The sequence below is a fragment of the Martes martes genome (assembly GCF_963455335.1).
Source record: "Martes martes genome assembly, chromosome: 18".
Classification (NCBI taxonomy): Eukaryota; Metazoa; Chordata; class Mammalia; order Carnivora; family Mustelidae; genus Martes; species Martes martes.
In genome coordinates, this window is record NC_137906.1 from 32,384,615 (window position 1) to 32,407,648 (window position 23,034).

Below are 23,034 nucleotides of genomic sequence, written 5' to 3' on the forward strand. Positions count from 1 at the left end.
CTCTAGCGTGTCTCTGGATTACAGAGACAGGGCAGGCCTTGGGCCCAGAGCCCTGGGCAAATCATGGGAGGTGGTTCAAGTTCAACCGCACGGATTTACTTGTATTGTACGTACTTGTACGGGATCTTTAATTTCCGGCAAATTGTGGGTTGAATGGTGATTCTCGCCTGCCCCCAAAAGATGTGTCCCCGTCCCCACCCCCAGCACCCGGGAATTTGTGACCTTATTTGGAAATAAGGTCTTTGGAGATGGAATGAAGGATCTCCAGGCGAGACCATCCTGGATCAAACGGGGTCCCAAATCCAACAACTGTGTCCTTCTAAGAGAAGGGAGACCTGACATCATTGGGGGACAGAGGAAGGACCGTGAGAAGGTCCGGACAGAGACCGGAGTGAGGCGGGCACACACCAGGACTGCTGGGACTGCCAACACCACCAGAAGCTGGAGCGGATGGCGGGGAACGGACGCTCCCTCTGAGCCCCCAGAAGGAACTAGCCCACCCGACCCCTTGACCTCAGACCCCCGGTCTCCAGAACAGTGCGGACACGTTCCTGTTACTTGAGCCACGCGGTCTGTGGTCATCTGTTATGGCGGCCCCGGGGAACAAATACAGTCAGCGGGGCTGGTTTTGTGTTTTGGTTTCCAGTGGTAAAGTCTCTCCCTCCTGGAGCACATTGAATTTTTAAGGTCAGTCGAGAGTCGAGGAAATGACAACTCAGGTGTGTTGAGGCAGGCGCCTTCTGGAGGGAAAGCGGGTCGAGCCAGGTGCCATGGGGCCCGGCAGCAGCGGGGGCTGAGGGCCATGGCGCTCGGGTTCTGGGGTGGGTGAGGTGCCTGGAGGGCGGGGGGGCACCTCCTGGGAAGCCCCATGTGTTCCCGTCTGGGTGATTCAGATCTCTCTTTGGAGAGAGGCGCATCAGATGGGGAGGGTTTTTTTCCCCCACCACTTGGAAGTGCCGCGAGGTGTCAGGATAGGAAGGGAAGGGGGTTTCCAGCAGGAAGTCGTTTCCCTGAATGCAGGACCCAAGGTCATTCGCTGGCAGGATGCTGCCTGCCACCCTCAACCTGCTCCTCCACGTTCCAGGTGCCGTCACAAGACGCGGGGACAGGCTGGCCAGGCACCTGCACCAGCGACGATCCCCCCACCCCCCACGTCCCCCCTGACTCCTACCAGGCACTAGGTGGCCCCTTCTTGCCCAAGGGCACACACAACCTGGTGAAGCCCTTGAACCTGGTGCGGGTGCTTCCCAGCCTGCCTTACAGACGGGAACCAGGGACTGGGAGAGCAAAGAGAGGAGTCACAGGCCATCAAACAAGCCCAAGGCCTTTCCCGGGTTTGAGTCTGGGCTGAGGAGGGGGCGGGGGAAGCTGCCACGGAGGGAGTCATGCCCAGAGCTCCCCAGGCCTCCAGCCCTGAGCTGAGCCCTTTGCCTGCATGACTCCCTCTGGCCTCATGACCCACGAGACTCAGTCCTGTCCTGAGTTTGTAGATGAGGAGACCCAAGGACAGGGAGGTGACCTGGCCATGGCCATGGCCGCAAGGCTGCTGAGTGCCAGAGTTTGGCTCCGGATTCTGCCCCCTGAAGAGAAGACGGCATCTCCCTGAGAGCCGGGAGGCAGAAGAGGAAATGGTACCCCCTCTGGCCTCATGCACGGCGCAGAGGGCCTTCAGCCAGACATCTCGGAGACTCGGGGACTAGCTCTGGGGAGTGCCCGGCTGCGATCGTGGACAAGCATTCCAGAGAGTTCCAACACCCGTTCACCTGAGAACTACCGTTCCACCTCCTCCTTCCTGTAAACCGCCCGAGGACACTTGCCCAGCAGCTCGGGTCTCAGGCGGTGTGGACAGCGCAAAGCACACGGGCCTGGACTTGCACTCCGGGGCCCTTGGGAACGTTGCCGAGCCCCACGGGGCCTCAGTTTCCTCATCCGTAGGAAGGCGGTACCATGCTGCCGGCGCCGGCCCTTCGCCCCTCACTCCCGGTGCCTGACTCCACAACGTGGGGGCCTGGGCCTTGGCTGGCCCAGAGAGACCCTCTGGAGGGAGCCTCCACCACCCGCCGTCCCCAGTCCTGCGCCACACCCCCTCTCCCCAGGCTCATCTTCCCCCTTCTCCTGGAAGATCCTTCCAGCAAGTTCCTTTTTCTGAACTGACGTCCCCGAAATGCGTGAGTGCACACGTGCCCGCGAGGCAGGGCTGCTCTGGGGAAGGGTGAGGCAGCACCCAGCAGGCCGTGGTGCAGAGCAGGATCCGAGCTCCACCCAGGGACCCCCATGACTTCACCGCCCCAGGCCTCGTGGGCAGACTTCCGAGGAACTGAGTCCCACCCCCAGCAGTGTCTCCGCCTTTGGCCAGAAACGCCCCAACTCCTGGCATGAGGCGGGTGTCCCGTTCGTGTTTAGGATTCGGTTCGGGCTCTACCTCAAGGCCCAGAAGGTCCTGCCTGTTTCAGTGCCGGGTTTAAGCTGGAGAACCTGTGACCCCATTTCCAGGGATTTTCATGCAGGTGCATGTCCGTGTGTTCCCGAACTGTGGGCACCTGGGACAGACTTCACCAGACTCGGTTCCCGGTGGGGAGCCTTTCCCACGTACCCCGGCCCAGCAGCACATGTGCAGGGGCTCCCTGTCCCTGGCCCTCCAGTGCAAGGCCCTGTGCTTGTCCCATGAACAGCCCCATTCCACAGATGCAGAACCTGAGGCCTGGACAGAGAGCTCCCGGCCCAGTGGAAGGGAAGCACAGCAGGACCGAGCTCACCGCACCCGGCTGGGCTTGGAGAACCTTCCCAGGGAGCTTTCCCAGCCCTGCCCCACCCACCTCGGGAGCTGGGGAATACCTGGGCCCTGTCCGGGCAGGGAGAGGCCCAGCAGCTGCAACGGGCCATGGGGTCAGGCCGCAGAGAACCTTCCCATCCCCGGGCCATGGCCTTCCTACCACAGCGCCACAGAGCAGCAGCCACATTCTTGGTAACTTTTTCGCTTTTATTGCCAAGTTCAAATTTACCAGGAAGTTCCAGTTTTCATTTCCACCCTCGTGTTCGGTACCCACAGAGCATGAGTCACACAGGCGAGAGCAGGTACTTCCCTGGAACTGTCCCTTGGCCCAGAAGCATGAGGGTTTCCCAACCCCTGCTCCTCTGGGGGACAAGAATTATTTACATGTTTTCACTTCAGAGGGAACATAAGGAGCCCTGATAGTTGATGCCCAATGTCAACATCACTACATTAAATATTTCTTATTTATTGCGTCTAGAGAGGAAGATGAGACTCCGTTCACGCCGTGCCTTTATTTCTAACAGTGCATCTGGAGACCTTAGAGAAATCTAGTGTATGTCTTTGAAGAGGTATGTGTCTTCACTCCCTCCCGGGGGCGGGGGTTGCTAATGCAGGGGCTGAGGGTGGGGGTGGGGGGTGGGGGGGGGAAGCTGCCTTCTGCAGGGAGCAGGGAGCAGGGAGCAGGGAGCAGACAGGCTGGGCGGAGGGAAAGGGGGCAGGGAAGGCCTGCAGGGGTGCGCACCCTTCTCCCGCCCGACCCTGGGATGGCGGTCTTTGCCCCACACTCCCGCTGTGGCTTTGGGGCTGCTGCTCGAGAGCTCCTGGCCTCAGCATCCCGGACCTTCAGTGAGAGGTGCCCTCGCTGGCGCGAGTGCCGGAACTGGAAGGACATATGCTGCTTCATAGCAACTTGCAAAGCTAAGGCTTGAGGGTTCATGGGGCCAACCCTGCCCCTGGCTTGGTAAGCCCAATGGGCCCAAGGGACTTGAGGAGGGTGGGCCCGGCCCTTCTCTCTGCGGGGACGTGGAAACAGTAGGCCGGGTGGGCTTGGCGAGTGTGACCCCAGAAGGACACAGTCCCCACGCTTGCTCTGCAAGGATTCCCGGCTCTAGCTCTTTCTGCCTGACCCTGGAGTCCTGGCGCTACCCTATCTGGGCCGGCCTGCCTCCGAGTGGCCCTGCTGTTAGGTTTGCGGGGTGTTCCTGAAGACGTGCCCGCTCCCACCGTGATGGTCACGACCGAGCACGGCAGGTTCTCCATCGGACCCAAGACGGCTGCCTGCCTCCTCCAGACCCCAGGCCTGCACATACAAGGATGCAGCCTCCTCCTCACCCACAAGGCGACAGGGAGGCCCTGGTTAAGGAAGACCCGTCCCCACCCCATACCTACAGCGTCCCGCTGAGGCAAGCCGCAGGACCAACACTGCAAGCCCACCTCTGGGACAGGCCCGCTGTCGGACCTTCCGCTGAGCCACTGAATTTCAGAGGGCAGGCTGGTGGTCCTGGAGCGGGGCCTGGGTCCATCTGCACGGGCCTGTTCTTTATGGTAATACCATTGGGCTGGGAAGTTACTCGTCTTCTGTCATTTCTGTTGCCCCAGAGTCCCCTACAAAGCCAGAGCGCCAGCCTGCTCTTCTGTCCAAGCCAAAGATCAGGCAGGGTGTGTGGCCAGCTGCTGGCCCCTATGGCTGACGTCATGCCCGTTCCTGTCAGGGACTGCCTGACCCCTTCTCCCATCCCACCTGCCTTTCCTTCCTGGGGGGCTCTGTGGATGGTCACGGCTCATCCCTGGAATTTCTGCACGCACGGCCTCCTTCTCTGGCCTGGGGCTCTCCCCTGTGGAAGCGGGGGAGCACGCCTACGCCAGGGCCTCTGATGACGGACAGCCCTGTCCCCACGGGCGCCGCGGCCCTCCTCGGCGGGCTCTGTGACTGCAGCAGGGTGACGGAGGCCATGAGGCCGCGGTCCTTGACCAGGCAGACGGTCCCCGGGCCCGTGTGTGCTGGCACTCTGGGCGGGCACAGGAGAGGAAGGTGTGGAAGATCAGGCCGCTGACCCAGGAGAGGCGATGGTCACCTTGCCCGGCGAAGCAGACAGGAACGGTGCGGGTGCTCCATGCGCTACGTCGGAGAATCGGCCCAGGCACATCTGGCCCAAAGGGAGAAGCAACAGTGGAGTTTTCATTTTTAAAAATCAGCTTGTGTCTCTGCAACGGCAGCCAAGAGGGACAGCGGCACACCTGAGCTCCCAGGACAACTGGTCGAGACGGGACGTGTCCCTGCGGCGGGCGGGACCTGGCCCTTGGGTGTTGCCCTGAAGGATGGCCTCTGTGACCTCTTTCCATCGCTGCCACGGGCCGGAGTCTGCGCGGTCCCAAATGGCTCTCTCCAGACAAAGGGAGGTGGTGAGAACTGAAGGTGACGCTGGGAAGCCATCCTGACTGGTTTCAGTCCAGAGAGATGAAGGATGGGTCCTGAGTGGGGGAGCTGGCTGCCATGGCCCCTTTCCTGGGAAGATCTTTCGGGAAACTCAAGGCGCCTTGGCTACTACCACAGAGAAACTTTTGGCCCTCTCCGCTCTGTGTGTACCTGAGAATACATGTATCTCCCTTATCTTTGTTTAAAAAATAAGCTAAACTTTCCAGGAAGGTACTTATCATTCCACAGGCTCGCAGGGTTAGTGAGTGGGAGAGGAGTAAGGGAACGGGGAAAGCCAGACTGAGAGCTTCGGACACAACGCTGGGAAGTTCGAGGGAAACTGAAAATGAAATCTTAACAGTACTATTATGCTTTTAACGTGACATCAAACCTTAAGGGCTGAGGATTCTTTTTTTGGACTTTTTCCTTTTTTTTAAATAGATGCTTTTTAAATAAATGCTTTTTATCTGCTGCCAAAAGTGGAAATAAATATCCAAAGGAGATGCTTATCGAAGTTTGTTTCTCTACAAATTTCTACCCAGTGTGAATTGGTCCATTTGTTCCGGGCACACTGGGCATGGCGGCCGGGGAGCTTCTAGACTGTGGAGCGGCTGGCTGATGGAGAGGGGGGCGGGGGTCCTGCCACCCCAAGGTCACCAGGCTCAGAGACCAGGAGGCCGATCTCTGCCCCGAGGCAGCCGCCTGGTCATCGGGGCTCACTGCGGTGTCTCCACCGGGTCCAGCCTGCTCTCCAAGACGTGTAAAGTGAAACGGGAATTCAAATGGAGCGAAGGAGGGTGAGGAGATAGCAGGGGTGGTTCCTGGGGCCACGGGGACCGTGGGTGCTCCCGATGTGTCTCTGAGTCGGCTATCCTGGGTCCCTGCCAGCGGGGCCACATACACAAAGGGAGGCCACTTGGCGCCCACTCAGTGCTCGGCGGGGCCCGCTGGCTCCAGGGGTGTGGCCTCCTCGCTGGGCGTTGTCGCTGTGCCCACCGCGGCTGGTGCGGGCGGCGCGGGGATGCCGGTGAGGGTGCGGAGGCTGTGGGGGTCGACGGGAGGGACAAGGGTCAGCGACTCCACGCTCAGCGTGTCGGCAGTGTCCTCACAGAGCAGGGAGATGGTGGGCTGCTGGGTGGGGATGAGGCTGGGGGACAGGCTGACTGTCTCCGCGTCTGCGCTCCTTGCCAGGCTCTTGCTGGGCCTGGCCTCTGCTTCCATTTCGTTGACGATCACCAACTGGCTGGGAAGATGAGGCTGAGGCTGTTCCATAGTTATGGGGTCATCTGGGCGGGGGGAGAGAAAACAGGGGTACACTTAGTCCCGAGACACTCTGCTCCTGTCGGTACCCTCTGCTCCCGTCCCGCACAAAGGCCCGGGGACATCTGGGTGGGAGACGGTGGTGCTGGGGGGACAGCTTGTCTCCACTTCCTCCTTCTGGGGACACAGGAGCTGGTAAATCCAGTCTTCCCTAGGCCTGGGGAGAAATCTGTCAGGGCCCAGGGCTACCCTGACTTGTGATGTGAGAAGAACAATTAGGGGCCTGTGCAAAATCAATGGGCAGATGATGGCGCCAGGAAGCCGCCTGGGCGGGCTCCGCATGAGGGAGAGCCTTGGACCACCTGCCCAGTGAGTAAATACGTGTTTAGGGAGGAAATAGGCTTGGTGTGCTTATCGCTTCAGGCCATTTCCAGAGCCTACATTTGGTAGCATTTACCCAAGGGTGATATCGCTGCGATATTTAAAAAACCAAACCAAACAACAACCAAAAGGGATTCTGTGCAACTTTGCTGCTTGCAAAACCAAAACAAAACCTCAGACTGTGGTTTATCTCCCGCTCCTTCTCTGTGAGCTCAGTTAGCGCCCAGACAGGGGCCAGTCCCATCCTGAGTGTCCCCATGGGGGGTCACGGAGAGAAACCAGGGCAGGGGGAAGGCAGAGGAGGCTCCGCCCAGTGCAGTTATTTTTGGAGTGGCAATTTCTTTTTTTTGGTGCTTTTCAAAATCCTTGATTAGATTACAGACAAATGGCCTATCTGCTTTCCAATGACGAGTCTGCCTGGACAGGAACGGCAGCTGAGATTGGCGCTCATGGTGGAAAACATCCTCCCGACGCTGAGCGCCGGTAATCTAGAAGCATCGACAAGAAGGCCGAGGGCATCTCACCCGGAAAGCAAATACCTTATCTGTATGGTTTTTGGGGTTGACCAGGCATCAGCAGAAGGCACTGATGATGGGGTGTTGAGCCATGAGTCGGCGGGACGCTGGGAAGGATGGTTGACATGTTTTGTTCGAGGGGATTCAAGCTAGGTGGGGTTTTTTTTTTTTTTCTTTTTTCTTTTTTTAAGTTAAGCCAAAACAAAACAGAACTGCAAACTGAACATATGGCAAGAAAACGGAAAAACCAAGAGCAAAAGAAAACCGAAGGGCGTAGAGAATGGGATGCGGGAGAGGAAGAGGCTCCCCACCGTGGAAGGAAAGCACAAGCAACGCATTGAGTTTCCCAGAGAATACGACGGCGTTTCTTCCCCCAAGGCTCCTGGGCAAGACAGGCTCTCAAAGATTCCAGAAAATTCCTTCTTAAGGCCTTTTTTGTTTTCCTTCTTTTCATTATTACTATGTGTGTGTGTGTATATATTTTTATTTTAAAGAGAAATCAGGCCCAGAGAAAACCACGACACGGGGCTTTGGGTCTGTCCTGGCTCCGGGGGTGGGGTGGCGGTGAACACTAGCGGAAAACGTGATTAAGGCTGTGAGCTGAGCCCAGAAACGCTGAATAAACACTCCACGCGCATTCTGGTTTCTCTGCATCTCCCTGCACTCGCTCGGCTCAGCGAGGACACCCTCGCAGCACGGGCTGCCCTGCCCAGGCTCGCGGTCTGGGCCCGCGCGGTCTACCTGCTGCTCATCAGAGCGTGTGGTCCCTTTGGGGGCTCACCTGCTCTGGCCGCCTCTACCTGGCTTCCAGGGAGGGCGGGCACGGCTACATGCCTGCGTACCAACGCATCCACGTAAGCTCAGCTGCTGACAAGGCAGTTCAGAAATGACTAATTCTCCAAATGGCACTTTTGTGCCATCTGGAGACAGAGCTGCCAAAGCATTTCCTTCATGTTCTCTCGAAACTTCTTGTAAGAGTTCCCTCTTTGCTCATTTGCATGCAGATATTCAAAAAAGCTGGCAAACCTCTTTCCCTGATCCCTGCTGGGTTTTTTTTGGGGATGAGCATAATCGAGGATAGGACAATCTGCCCTCAAATATATTTAAAAAACCAAGAAACCAACAAACAATATTACACATGCACAAAATTGGTTTCTTCTTTAAGAAAGGGACCAACAATTTTTATTAAGAGGGTTGGATTTTTTTTCCCTCAAAAATAGCTTTTTTCAATTTTTATAGGAAAAAAAAATAACCCCTCACCCATCACCTACAACACTTTTTTTTTTTTTAACCTAAAAATTTCTTCCTGAATGTGATCTATAAATATATCCATCCCAAGGGGAATGAAAAAGATCTTTTTCATCAGGGGAAAATAACCCAACAAAGACACATGCTCTGGTCCAGGGCTGAGCCCTTGGTGTTGTCTCCCTGCTGGTGTTTTTGGCTGGAAGGCCACAAGTAGGGGCCTGGCCCTGAAAATGAGAGATTTGGAGAACATTTTGGTTTCCTGGCCAGGAGCCAGGGAGAAGAGCGGCGGCCTAAGCGGGAAGTTCTGGACGTCCAGGGTCCCGTGAGAGACACTTGGCCTCCCGACGCAGCGGGTCCCAAAGTCCCTGGCCGGCACCCTCCAGAAGCTGACCTTCAGCTTTGGGGCAGGGGTTGGGCTGGGCCTTGCCGAGTGACGGTTTCCAGGAAAACTGTGGGTTTGCAGCCGCTGTGCTCAGACTGGGAGAGTGGGACCGAGTGTGTTTGTGTGTTCGAATGTGTGTGTGTGTGTGTGTGTGTGCATGTAGGGGGTCAGCAGAGCGTAACAGGGCGGAGGGCAGAGCTCAGAAGCAGCAGCTTTAAATGCAAAAGAAGGCAAAAGGCTCCTGACTGGGGGTGGGAGGCCCCCAAGGGAAACCCTGACGGTTTGCCCTGAAGGTGGGGAAGGTGGGAGGGAAGGCGGGGAGCAGGCAGCAGCGAGGGGCCCTGCGCCGGGAGCTGGCTTGGGTCGGCGGCCGCCTGGAGCGTGTAAGTGTGGGGATGATGGAGGTGCCTGCGGAGGTGGGGGAAATGGCTTTGGCCCCTGGCTGAGGCGGGACTGATCCACTACTGAGCTTCGAGCAAGGTCGGGGAGATCGGGGGAGGAAAAGAAAAAGAGAACCTAGTTGACTTCTTGGTTGCTTTTTGCAAATTCTACTGCTCAACCCTCGTGGCCTAACCCGGGGGGCCCCCCGGGGGAATGGGCTGGAGAACCCCCCACAGCTGGGCAGTCCGTGGAGAAGGCCAGCGTTTCCAGGCTGCCCGAGGCTCAAGGGCCAGGGATCCCCCCAGCCCAGGTGAGGCCGGAGGGGAATGGAAGAACGGGCTTCAGGGAAGCTGGGGAGATGGCCGCTTGGAGGAGGTGGCCCAGGCCTGGTCCCCCAAGGCCCAGCGAGGCCCCGCTTGCGGTGCAGAGCCCGCCGCCCGGGAAGGCCACGGCGGGGCGTGTGGGCCGTGCAGGCTAGCGGATGAGACCTGCCTGAGTCGCCTGTGAGAGGTGCCGTGACAGCTGCCGTTCGAAGCACTAAACCCAGTGGCCGCCGTGACTGTCGGCCTCCGACAGGCTGAACACTCGCCGGCGTCCTTTCCTGCCACTCCTGACTAGAGGGAAACACAGCGACAGGTCAGAGAGAGCCTTCAATAACGGGACAGAGAAAGGGGACGCGGAGAGGGGTGCAGAACAGTGGTAGATGTCCAGCGCGGACGAGAGCGTGAACGGAGCGGGACGGGGCCTCGGCGGGGGCTCAGGACAGCTGCGGGGGGCACGGCCCTTCTGAGCAGGTGATGCCCCCACTGGGCCCCACCAGGGCGACGTGCTGTCACCACAGCTAGGGACCCAACCGTGGGCTCACTCGTGGGGCTCACTCGAGGGTCAAGACAGCGAAGGTTCAGTCCTGTTGGAAAGGAAAAGACTGGGGGTCGTCGGCAACGCGTGGTGTCTGTCGGTGAGAAACCTCCAGGGACAGTTCCACATGCGAACCAGCGGTGAGCACGAGGGCCCTGCACCCCAGGGACCATCTGAGGAGGGAAAGCTGTGTGGTTGGGGGAAGGGAGCCCAGCCGGCTAGTGAAACAAGCAGATTTCCGACCCTCGACTGATGAGGCCCATGGTTCCTGATGTCGCCACACTAAAGCCAACGGCCTGACTCAGGGAGGTCTGGGCAAGCCCCGGACCCCTCCCCAGCCGCGGGGTGCCGCTCTCCGGAAGACACTCACTCGGCTGCTCTGAACCTTTGGAGACTAAGACCAAGCCACAGCAGGAAGGCCTGAGACAGGTGCAGAGAGGCCAAGGGTGGGTTCTAATCGGCTGAAACAAAAAAGTTAGGAGCATCTCCCTGGGAAGGAAGGAACCGTACTCTCGCACACAACCTCGGGATTCGAGCAAAGCTGAAAATTAATGCCACAAAACACATCGGGAATACAGCTAATGCCGCGCGGGGCTGTATGCTTAAAAGTCGTTAAAATGGTACGTTGTATGGTATGTGTAGTTTACCACGATAAAAAAAAAAGATGAACGCCATGGAGAAAACTAGGCAGAAAAGAACATGTCTTGCTCAGGGTTTCTGTCCTTAAAGTCCCGCCTGACTGGTAGCTGACTTTGGTGACACGCGGGTCAGTCTTGGGCTGTCCGGCTCCCACTGGGCCCGAAAGGGACCGAGCGCTGGGGGGAAGGTCACGTGTTCAGACAGCCCGGGCAGCAGGTGAGGATGGGGACAGCAGGATCCCGCCTCTGTCAGGCCTCAACACTGGGCCTCAACGAGCCCTTCCTTCTTCCCATAAAACCCTAAGAGAAGGTCAAAGTGCTCATAGTTCCACGGGCCTTAAAAACGGACGACGGAAAGAGCTGACTCCATTTTTTAACAATTGTCTTTTCTCCTCCAAGCAGCTCACCTAGAACATGTGTGAGACCCAAGAGAGCCGGTCCCAGAGCTCTACCCTGAGGAGTTCTCCCACCTGAGCCCCACGCAGGGCATACAAGTGCGAGCGTGTGCGCTGGGTGCGTGTGAACGTGCGTTTGCGTGTGTGTCAGCTGTAACCCAGAAAGTTTTTCTCAAGTATTCCTATTGGCCCTATATTTGGTTCCAAATTGGGTCTGTTTTCTCTTTCCCGCCGTATGTTCTCTGCAATTTCAGCTTCTCAAAACCCTGACCAAGTGTTTAAAGAAAAAGAACCCTGCTAACTCCAACCCGGTCATTTCCTCAATGGGCAGCAAGCGGAGGCCTATTGGGCCGGACGAGTGGGCAACATGATGCCGGGTCCCAGGATGCTGCCCAGGGCACCAGGGTCCCCAGGAAGCCTTGGGGGTTTCACTGCACTTCCTATAAAGGGCAAGGGGAACAGGTCAGCTCGCACATCAGCCGTTAAAACCGGACAATAATTCCCTCAGCACAGCCTTAACAGGTGAATAACTAACAATGGAAATAAAATACCGTTGCTCCCAATTCCTTCTAGCTGGTTTCTTTGGTTACCAGGGAATTCAGTTGTGACCTTTCCTTCAGTTGGGGGTGTCTCTTGTCTCTGATTTGAGGTCCAGCACTTGCAGAAAAAAGCCACTCGCCAGCATCCACACTCTGTCCCTGGCATGTGGTGGGGACTCAGAAGCAGGTGCTCCCAGCACAGAGGGCAAACCAGTGACCCTCCAGGCGGTGCCCTTCCCCCTGCGGTAAGGGGCCCTCTGCCAGCGCTGGCCACAGGCCCCCGCCCCATGGGCACATGGGCGGTTCCTCACAAACAGGCTGCTCCTTGGGGTCTGTATGGGAAAGGGCAGGATTTATAGGTAGACCCCAGGGAGAGAGGGAAAAGGATCCAACTTGTCTCCAGCCATATGCCGGGCTCAGCCTGGGTGGGGTGGGGGGGTGGGGCTGTGTGTGACCCAAGGCCCACAGACCCCTGTCCTCAATAACCCCTCAAGCTTCACTTCTGTCTCTGGTGCTGCCGTCTCTGGGAGCCCACTGGGCTCTCCTGTTGCCTCCTGCGCTGCCCGAGCCCCCCGCACCTTTCCTTTGTCACAGTTCTCAACTGAACACTTCTGTGTGGTCACATGGTGGACCCCGGCCTCCCCTGCTAGACTGTACGTTCCTTTACTGCCCTCTGTCCCCAGTGCTGCACACGGCAGGGACTCAACCAAAACCTGTTTGGTTAGAAAACGTTAACGTGGAGACAGGGCCCCAAAGTGGGCAGTGATGAGATGCAGAGAGAGGCTGGATGAAGGGGCCACCCTTGGAGGGACACAAGTGAGATCAGGTCTGACATCCACAAAACCCAAGTCACCCAGACTCAAGGTCCAATGGGCAGCTGAGAAAATCTGTATTTGGGATAAACAAGGGCCTCTTACAAACTCAGGCAGAGAACTTGAGGTCCCCTGGGCTGGACAGAGGGTCGGAGAGCAGAACAACTGAGTATCTAAAGAGTTTCATGGCCCCGTTTGGGGATGACCCCATGTGGGCTGTCAGAGGAGACGGGGCCATCTGGGGTCCACTGTGTTGCTGACTTTGGGAGACTCGTGGGCTTCTCCCCACCAGGGCCACACAGCCCAGCCTCGGTTGACAGGGGCGACACAGTTGCCAGGGTCTCTGTGAATGGGCTGTGGCTTTTCATGTGGTTTCTAGAGCAACCACGCACACTGGAAGTAGAAATGCACGTACTTCGCGGGGTACCCTCCATGGGGATCGGCAGGGCCCCATGGAGGCACCTGAGGCAGACTGAGCAACCGCACGGGTATTCCGCGGGGTGATTTCAGAAGGTGGACTGTGGTTCTGGAATTACCAAGGCTGGGGCTTGTGTGTGGGCTCCTCCGCTTCCCAGTTGCACTGTAGTGGCCAAGCCCCTGTGTTTTCCACCACAGGGTATGGTGGAGGGTGGCAAGTCTCAGCAGAGACACGGAAAGCTGGGCCTGTCTCACCCCCTGACGGATGGCCTCTCTCGTCTGCTTCCCTGACCAAACACCTGCCCATGCAAAGTGTGGCTTCAAGTGCAAAGAAGCCACTGGAGCTAATTCTGGCTGCCAAGGGCCTGGCAGCTGCTCTCCCCACTGGGAACTTCCTAGACTCAGCGGCTCTGGCAGGACAGGGATCGGAAAGCTTCTGATTCAGCACTGTGTCCTCCAAAACCACTTGGGAGGACAAGTGGCCCCTTGACTGGGCCACAGCTGTCTTCTGCTGTCCTGGCTAGGGTGGGCTGCGGGGAGAGGCCCAGGCCCATCCCATCGCCTCGGGCTGACCGCGGCTGGGCCCGTGGGTGGAACGTCTGGGGAGGAGGCAGCACGGGGCCAGCCTGTGCCCATCAGAAGCCTGAACACCGAGCCCTGCTCTGGGCCGATGTCCCGAAGAGCACCCATCCTGACAAAACCTCCCTTCCAGCATCCACTTCCTGTCCAGCATGGCCCAGGGAGACAGTAGGTGCACGGTGGCCCCACCTGGATAGGCCTGCCCTTAGAAGGAACATGGGCACCTCCTGTGCTGTGCTCCAGGTGGACCCAGGAAGCTGGAGCCCAGCTTGGAAGTTGGCCATTGAGAGGCTAAGGGAATGGTGGCCCTGGACAGCGAGCAGCGTGTGGGTTCCGATGCTGTCTCTTTCTAGGATCAGGATCTGGGTCCTCAGTTCAGGGTGAAGTGTGGGCTGCCTGGCAGGCAGGCCCTTTGTCAGGGGGTGAGTGATTTCAGTGTCTGCAGAGACTCGGACAGGCAGGCTGGGCTGCAGGCTTTTACTGTCAGGCAGCATAAAAAATGGGGACTCGCACGCTCGCCTCCGCAGGCCTGCCGGGGACGCACGGAACGGGGGCAGGCACTCAGGAGAGCCTGACCGTCACTTAGCGACTGGTGCTGTCGGGCTATGTGACAGTCAGGCTCACAGCCCCTGCACTTCTGATGAGGAGGAAGGTCACTGGCACCGAGCTGGGGATGGTGGGGGTAGGGACGGAGGGGCTGAGGGAGGCCAAGGGAAAACACATTCACCTCCGAGGGAAGGTGCAGAGCCGAAGCCCCAGGGTCCACGCTCACGTGAACATGTGCAAACACAGACCTGATTCTGACCATCGTGGGTCTGGGCTGGTTTCAGTTTTAGGTGAAGAAGTGTATGGCTCATCTGTTTGCTAAGCTGTTGTCTGTGTCTTTTTAAATGTGAAAGAAAGGCATACATAGCTCCACCAGGAAGAGACCTTCCCCCAAAATGCAATCGTAAGTCTATGTGAGTTGGGTGCACACGACACAGAAACAGAAGCGTGTAAACGCAGGCAGCATGAGGGTGCACACACAAGCCCATGAACACACAACCCTGCCCTTGGATCCCAGAGCCAGCCAGCGGGAGATCAGCCTGCAGAGAAGGGTGGAGGGCTGTTCCCAGCTTCTGGAGAAAGCACCATCTGAATGTTCCACTGTGGGTCTGGGACTGGGACGGGCAGCGACACCTGCAGCCAACCTCAGATGGGGCTCCAAAACAGCTCAGACAAGGCGGCCTCCTCCCCTAGGCTGGGGCCTGGTGGGGGTGGGGGAGCAGGTGCCTAGTGGAATGGGGTTAGGATGACCCTGGAGCCTGTGGTAGATGGATGCTGGCAGGAAGTTGGGGGGGGGGTTGCCAGGAGCAGGCGGGGTTAACCCTTTGCTGGGCAATGTGGGAGCTGACAGCCCCAGAGAGGAGAGTGCACCGAAGGAGATCCTGCACTGAGGGAATGAGAGCTGGAGGCCCTCAGTTTCCTGGTGCCACCGCTGGGGCTCATGCCCTGCATGGGGCTCTTATCACGACACCCCCACCCCAATCCGCCACCGAACAAGAGTTTGGTCAGGCGCCCTGAGGCAGGATGGGTCAGAGGTCTGGATGGGACCTTGAAGGAACAGCGAAGGACACTGAGGGTTCCCAAATGAGGGTGCAGACCAGAGTCCCTGGGGGCCTCCCAAATCAGAGCTGCCAGGGGCCCTCTGGACACAGGAGGTCGTGCTGCTGGGGCATGAAGCTTCGTGCACCCTCAAGCCCATCCCCAGCCTCCCTGCTTGGGCCCGGTCCCTCTGGCTGCATTGTAGAGCCATGGGGTTCGCGAAAAAACCCTGGTGCCTTGCCCCTGGGGTCTCACCTGGCCCAGTGAGGCACTCGTGCCTGAGGGGTCATGGCGGCTGAGAACACAGGGGGCGCCCCCTCGTCTCCCTGTAGCCTCCCTGCTCATGGGGTCTGTCCGCGCAACGCCTGCCCTTGCCTGAGGCCCCGGAAGGCGAGACGGGACTCTGGCACGTTCCGACAGACACTCAAAAGGTATACGCTGGGTCACAGATGATGGACTGCACCACATGTTTACAGAGAAAACTGGTACATTATGAAGGAAAGAACAAATTAGCAGGGACACAATGCTTCTGCCAGGTTCAAAGCATCCGGTCTGGGAGACCCCTCCTTGTGGAGGTGCTAATGGGGCAGAGGCAGGCTCGGCAGCCGTCCATCCCCTCCAGCTCTGCGGTCAGGGAAGGCCTTTCTCGGTGGCGGGCCAGCCTGGAAAAGGAGTGGTCCTCCCCTGCTGGGAGCTAACCCAGCCGGCACGTGGGCAACGCTGCATCAGAACGAACACAGAACCCCGAGCGGCGGTGTCCCCAAACACGGCGGCAAGGAGGAGCAGTCTCAGCTCGGAGCGATCGCAGAGTTCCCGGAAGTCCCCCCGCCATCCCCACCCCTCACCGTGTCACGCGGCCCATACCTGACGGGCTCTGGGTGGCGGAAGGGGTGGACGATGAGCTGGTGCCCCCAGAGTCACAGTGGCTGGCACTCCCACTGCCGCTGGGGCTCCCGCTGGCAGATGTTGAGGACAGGGATGGCGAGCTGTGCTGGTTTATGCACTGGGCCACGGCAAAGCCTGCAAGACAGGTGGAGAGGTGACCAAGTAGGAAGAAACAAGGAGGCCTAGCAGGATTTCGGGGGAGACGCCGCAGGGCAAGCTGCACTTCAAAGGTGGTGCTGGGGACCTTAATGAAATGGCTACACCCCCACCCCCAGCCCAACCCAGCTCCTTGAAGAGTCCCCAGTTGACCTCGCTGGCCATGGGCCTGACCTGGACACACTTCAAAGCCATTTCAAGGAAGAGGGTGCAGCCGGCCAGAGTGCCGAGGGCCTGGAGCCATAAATCAGAGCGCCTGACTCCGGCTCGGCGAAGGGCTTGCTGTGCCCTTGAAGGGGACACGCAGCCTTGGGGCTTCAGAGACATGCTGGTGAAATTCACACATGGACTGGGGACAGCCTCCTAGCAAAATCTTGGGGCCTTCGCTGACGTGCCCGAGTTGACAAAGGCAGGGCCCTGGGCAGGAGGGGAGGGGCCCTGTGAGTCTTTCCCTGCCACAGGCTCTGCTTAGCTCTGGAGGCTCTGGTGGGTTTGGTACGGGAGGAACAAAAGCTCCTGCTTGCAGAGTTCTACGTGCCCTTGGAGCAACTCTGGGTTCAGAGACGAGGACCGCCCATTTGCGAGGCCTGCGGCCTTCCAGGCCCCTTGGGAGTGGGGGAGCCCCACACTTTGGCGACACTCGGAACTGGGCAGGCTCTGCTCCCCATGCAGAAACACCAGAACGCGTACCTAGCACTCTCCCCGCCCAACCCCACTAGCTGGGAGTGTTGTCACTAAGTTCTTGTCACCGCACTCTACTGGGGGTACGGTGGGGCACAGGGCTTGGCACACAGGGAGAGTCCTTTATGATGAAAGGAGGCCCATATGAACGAGCTCATCTGGGAGCCCCTTCCCTGCAGACCACGGCTTTCTGTCCTTTCCACTGCCTGCTTTCCTAAAGGGCCGTAGCTTCTGATTTGATTCACTAAACACAGGAAAGCTTCCACGGAACAAAAGCCCTGAGGATCCCAGGGGGGCTACGAGGACCGGACCGTGGTGGCTTCTGCCTCAGCCCCCACAAGCTGGGCAGGACCACGGTCAAGGCGCTCTGTGGAGCCTGACGCTTCTGCCCTGTAATTCAGAACTGGCGCCAAACTGGGGTGGGGATCCGGGTCGGGGGGGACATGTCCTCCTAGCTGACAGTGGGAGGGATCCCACACCGAGCCTGGGCTCTGGCACCACGCAAGCTTGTGTTCTCTCCCTGACCTGCTCACGTACCAGCCCGTGGGGCAAGTCCCCGTACTATCCGAAGCCCCCTTCACAGACTGGTGGGCAAACGGGCCTGGCTGGGGTGGGGGGGGTGGCGACCTGCGGCTTCATCCCCCTACCAGCTCAGGACGAGTGGGACCCCACACCTGTCCAATGTGAAGGGGCTATTTTGTATTAATGTTTGTGGGAAGTTATTTCTGTCTCAGGATTAGCTCTTTAAAAGCCAGCTCTTTATTGTTTTATTGTATTTATTTAACTAAAAAATTTTTTTTTCTTTTTTTCTTTCTGAGTATCGTTGACACGCAATGTGACGTTAGTTTCAGGTGTCCCACTTAGCGATTTGTCAAGTTTATACATTATCCTGTGTTCCCAAACGTAGGTCCCATCTGTCCCAGGACAACACCATTAGAGTATGACTGACTGTTTTTCACGCTCCGCTTTTTATTCCCGTGACTTCCTCATCCCTTAACTGGAGGCCTGTATCTCCGTCAGCCCCCCTCGCCTGGGCAAGCGGGGTCTTCATTTCATACCCGAGCCAGGCCCTCCAAGTTTTGCAACGTGTTGGCAAGGGGACGTGAGGCCTTGTGGGAACGTGGTGGGTATCTTTTGTGGAGGGCAGAACTCCTCTCCCCCAGCTACTGTGGACGGACGTTTGCTCCGCAGGGAGAACAGCAGGACTGACCAGCTGGAGTTCCCAAGAAGAGGCCTTACGTGACGTACTGGCGGCGGAGGGGGAGACTCGGATTAGCTACGGCAAACAGCAAACGTGGAGGCAAATTGGAATACCAGTCAGGAAGATTCCCAGGGGGCGATCAGCCGCAGCCCCAGAGCACCGTCTTTATGGCCGCTTACTTCTTAATCACTTCAAGTGGTAAACCCCCAAGTTTACAAGCTGTTAACTTGACTCGAAAATGAATCACGCCTTAACAAATCAAAATGTCAAGATGGCTTTTTCTCCCCCGAGCTGCTTATTTATCAGAGCAAGGAACACAGGGGCCGCCAAGTGTGGTAACAGGGTTGGGACTACGCCTTTTATGCCTCCGACAACGCCTTGGCCGGGACAGACGGCTGGCGGCTGGCATGGCTGTCACCAAGGTGGTCACCCGCCCCTTCCCGTCTGCCGCAAGTCTTCTCCGTCAGGCTCCAGAGCCCTGGTTTACTGCTCTAAGACCTCTGGGGCCGGGTGTGTGCTGGAGCCAAGGAGAGGCTGAAAACCGTGGCCAGGAGACTAGCGGGCCTTCATTTGGGGAACGGATGAGGGTCACACCACATACCTTTGGTTTGTGCTGAGAAATAAATAGAAAAAAAAAAAAAATCAACAACTTCCGATATCACCTGTTCCCGGGCTCTGGCTGAGCAGAGACAACTGAGCACATCCTCCCCTTGCTGGCTGCTGCCAACACCCCCCTTTCCTTGCTCCCCGCTTTGTACTCCTCTCCCTTCCCCCACGGCACTGGGGACCCGGAAAGTCTCAGTGACTTTTTTTTTTTTGGCTAGGTGCCCAGATTCTCCCTGTCATTTCAAGGGGCCCCTTCCCAAGTTGAGGTGGCAACCACTGTGCCAGCCGGTCTGACAAGTCAGAGGGCCAGGAGGGCTCTCGAAAGAACTCAGCAATGCCTGTGGCCTGTCCACCGGCTCTTGCTTCATCCCGGCGAGGCGGTTCTTAATGAACTAGCTTTGGTGGAGATGCCAAGGGGCTTTCTGGGCACGAGTCAAACACACATGGACTGCCAAGTATTTGTAAGCACAGGTGAGCCGGAGATCATGGGACAAGGGCACAGACAGAGAGGCCTCCCTGAGATCTTCTCCAGCAGATGAAATTCTTGGCTCTCCCCGAGTGTGTGTCAAAAACAGCCTGTGAAATGTGTAACAAAGGCCATACCATTTTCACGCCATCTGAGTCCACGTCTGGAACTTTAGGCTACGGAAGTCACTGTGGACGGACCCCAGAGTGCACGACACCGATGTTCAAAGCACTGGTGTGTGTACCGGGGAGCTGGAGAGCCCACGTGCCCCACGGTGGGGGAAAAAGGCCGAATGAATTAGAATATTTCTAGGTGTTGGAATCGTCTGCGGGAGGCTTAAAAATGCTGGTGGGAGAGAAGATTAAGCGCACAGGAAAACGCTTGAGGCAGTAAATGAGAAAAGATTAGAAAAAGCATGTCCCACATGTCCCTGTTGTTGTAACAAAGAAAGAAAGAAAGAAAGAAAGAAAGGAAGGAAGGAAGGAAGGAAAAGAAAAGAAAAAAGTCAGGCTCTGCCTCCCTCCTTGTGCAGAGTGGACCAGACTGCAGGGATCTGAGCTAAAGTCATGGGACGACCGGGTGGTTTTATTACGTGAGTTTTCATTTTAGTTTTTGTGCTTGTCTGAAATTTTTCAAGATTCCTACGATTATTATTTTGTACCAGAAACAGAAGGGAGAATGAAGGCAGGGGCACGAGCTAGACAGGCTCAAGCTCTCGGGTCCCTAACACACCCCTAGGATCTGTTCTGGCCTCCAGAGCCCTCTCCCTGGGGCTTACTAAGAGCCTCCCCAAAGCCAGGGCCTGGCCTGGCGCTCTGGCAGCAGGCAGGCCCACATCGATGGCAAGCCCCATCCCCTGCTTTCCAGGAGTGTGGGTTTCACTTCGGGCAGCCCGGGGTCTTCCTGCTGCCCTCTGGCCCCATTCTGCCACTTATTCTGGGAAGATGAACTCATGAGTAACTCTCTGGCATGTGTCAAACAAGAAATACCACAAAAAGGTCAGCCTTCTATTTTAGGCCCCTTGATAGAGGGAGCACTGGGCTGGGAGTCAGAACCCCAAGCCTGGGTCCAAGCTCTGCCCAAATGGCTTTGTGATCTTGGACAAGGCTCCTCTCCTCTATGGGCCTCCACGTCTTGATGCAGAAAAAGAAGACGGTTAGTGAGGATCTCTTGGCCTCAATGGCCAATAGTTTTCTTTTTACCTACAAATCTGAATTTGATTTGAACCCTCTGACCTTTATGGGAGGGAGGCAGAGGAGAAATGCACCTTGAGGACACTTAGTATGCACCCCTTCTCTCGGACAGAATACACGCTAAAGCTTTCCCTGTGAGACCCAGGTTGCTGTGTGGGGTCAGGGTCCAGAGCTGGCCAGCAGCAGCCCAGGGGTTTCACACTATGTTTGTGGACCATTCATTTTTGGAACCCCCATTTGCACACTGGGAGATTTTTATACCCAAATCCGGACTTCTGGCTTCTTAAAACATAGAAGGATCTGGCATCACGGGGCCCCACTCCCACACAGATAGCAGCTAGAGAGAGGGAGAGAGCTGACTCCTTCCCTTTCCCACCCCGACTTGCCTGGTGCTCCCAGGTGTTCTGGTTGTGAATGTCTACGCTTAGATTCTTGGTCAAATCCCCACAACTGAGGAAAATTCCCAACCCCAGAGACCTTTGGTGCTGTCTTCCTCCTCAAACCCCAGCCCCTAGAATCACCAGTGGGGCATTTCAAGACAGGGACACCTGCCTAATGGCAAGAACCACTTGCTCTCTGCCTCAGCCGGGCTCTTCCCTTGGTTTGGGATTCTCCTTTGCCTCTTACGTCTCCATAAATCCTTTAGCATAAATCCCTTCCCCATTCTTGAATGCTCCAGCAGCCTGCCTGTCCACTGTAGGGAAGCTGGCCTTCCCTTCCTTCAGAGGGCGAAGGAAACTTTCCCGCAAAGATGCTATGATGGTCTGTACAACAACTTCCCTCCCTTGAACAGCTAACACCTGGGATCCTCTGGGGTTGAGAGGGGTCTGGACAGTGTTTCTGAAACTACGAGCTGTCTCCCAATACCTATACTCCCCTTTGTCTAGTTACAGGCCCTGGCAGCTAGGCATGGCCACGTGGCGAGCTTGTAGACAAGGACACAGAAATGGAAGTGGCATGCTGGGCTACCAGGAAGGCGTCTTAAAAGGAAAGGGGTATGCGATCCTCCATTGTGCTTCCTGAAACATGGATGTGATGGCTGGAACTCCAGCAGCTATCTTGGACCACAGGAGTCACGTATTAGGGATGGCAGAGCATGGAGCAGATAGAGGCTTGGGTCCCTCATGCTTTGTGGAGCACCTGACGACCTTCATCCAGGCTTCCTCTACTTGGAGAGGGAAGTGAACAACTCTTTGGGGTTTTTCTTTACTGTGTAGTTGAACCTGATCTTAACGGACAGTTGCAAAAAAGTGTTGGTAAAGTAGGAATGTGAGCTGAGCTCTGTGGGGAGAGGGACTGGCAGGTCTCCAGAGCTGGTGTAAGGAAAGCTGCCCTGCACTTTCTGGGGGAATTCTGGGAGGGGTGGAGTGCGGAGAAAGAAGGAAAGGGGCAAATGAGATGGGAGAGATGGACTTCCTCGTCCCCCACCCCAAAATCATTAGGAAATGCTCCTTCAACTCTTTCCTTGTGTGGCGTAAGTGGACTTTTTAGGGGGAAACCAGGGAAGGGACTGAGTTTCCATCTGGGTTCCCACCAGGCCATACAGAGATGATGCACAAGGGCCAAGACCCAAAAATGGTGGGGCCCGTGAGAAACCAGAGGGTGGGAAGGCTTGCCTGTGTGCGGCAGAACTGGGGGGTTTGACCCAAAGGTTTCCTAAGTCTCTGAGGGGCGGGGAGTCCCAGCTGACCTCTGTGCTCTGCGCAGAGCTTGTGCTGTGTGGCACACTGGAATTCCTCTGAGGACATCAGTTCCAGGATCTGTCGTGGTTTAGATCTTACTTCGCAAACCCACCATGCCACTGAGTACTGACAGCCACCAAAACACAAATGAAATGACGAGAGTCCAACAATGAAGGGCGGCTGGAAACTGAAATTCACAGCAGAACAGTCTCCAGCGACGGGAAACAGACATCACTGTTTGGCTCTGTGCTTCCTGGGAGCCAAGACCTCAAGGAAAACTGTCTCGAGTGACCTTGTTCTCATGACACGCTGTCCCTACACCCTCCTGGAAGACGCAGCTGCATGCCCAGAGATGGGGCCCTATTCTGGAAACAAGGCCATCTCATGGCGCTCTGCAAACGCTTTTTTCTGGGCAGCAAAACTCTCATTTATACACGAGCTAAAAATGGAACTGTCTTGGCTCCAGGGTGCCCTACCGGGGGTGGGCTTCTGCTGGGTTTTCCAGAACCCTCTACAGATCCGCCCTCTGAACATTACAGAGACAGCAAGCAGGTGCCAGGAAGGCTGAGTCCCATGGGCTGCAGACACTAAGCACCATAGGACGGTTAAGGTCGGCGAATGAGGGGAGCCCCGAACGAAGGGAGGGCGGCCCTCCCGGTCCGCCATCCGCTTTCCCTTATTTGGTTCAGACGCAGGCACTCAGAAACAGTTCCCTTCTGTCAGGAAAATAAACACGGCCCATGGACATTCGGCCTCTGTGTCAGGCGAACGGAAGACACCGGTCAAGAGCCCGGAGCAGGCAGGTCGGCCGCTGCCTAAGAGCAAGGGCCTGCGTGTGGCCACAGTTTCCTGTTCTGCCCGAGAAGCTGGATATCCGGATTTTATGGGAAACTGCCTGATTTTTAAAACTGTTGGCCACTTAATTCACATTCTACTTTCTGCCCGAGAGGCAGGGCACCCCAGGCCGGCCAAACCCAGCGCTTCTC

General features: G+C 57.1%; 1 protein-coding gene across 9 annotated transcripts in view; it reads right to left on the minus strand.

The window, feature by feature from the left end:
- Positions 1–5,624: 5,624 nt before the first annotated feature.
- Positions 5,625–23,034, minus strand: part of CLEC16A (C-type lectin domain containing 16A) — a 202,530-nt gene continuing 185,120 nt past the window's right edge. For 5 of the 9 annotated variants that reach the window (XR_013968418.1, XM_080830266.1, XM_080830267.1 and 2 more), the window contains 2 exons: positions 16,043–16,198; positions 5,625–6,475 (listed from right to left, as the gene is read on the minus strand). Coding sequence is in view for 7 of the 9 variants with exons in the window: in XM_080830266.1 (XP_080686392.1) it covers positions 6,117–6,475; positions 16,043–16,198 (515 nt within the window). In the remaining 2 variants the exon portion in view is untranslated. Of the gene's footprint in view, positions 6,476–9,848; positions 9,971–16,042; positions 16,199–23,034 lie in introns of those variants that run through there. The other 4 variants (XR_013968419.1, XM_080830269.1, XM_080830270.1 and 1 more) reach the window with 1 other exon arrangement.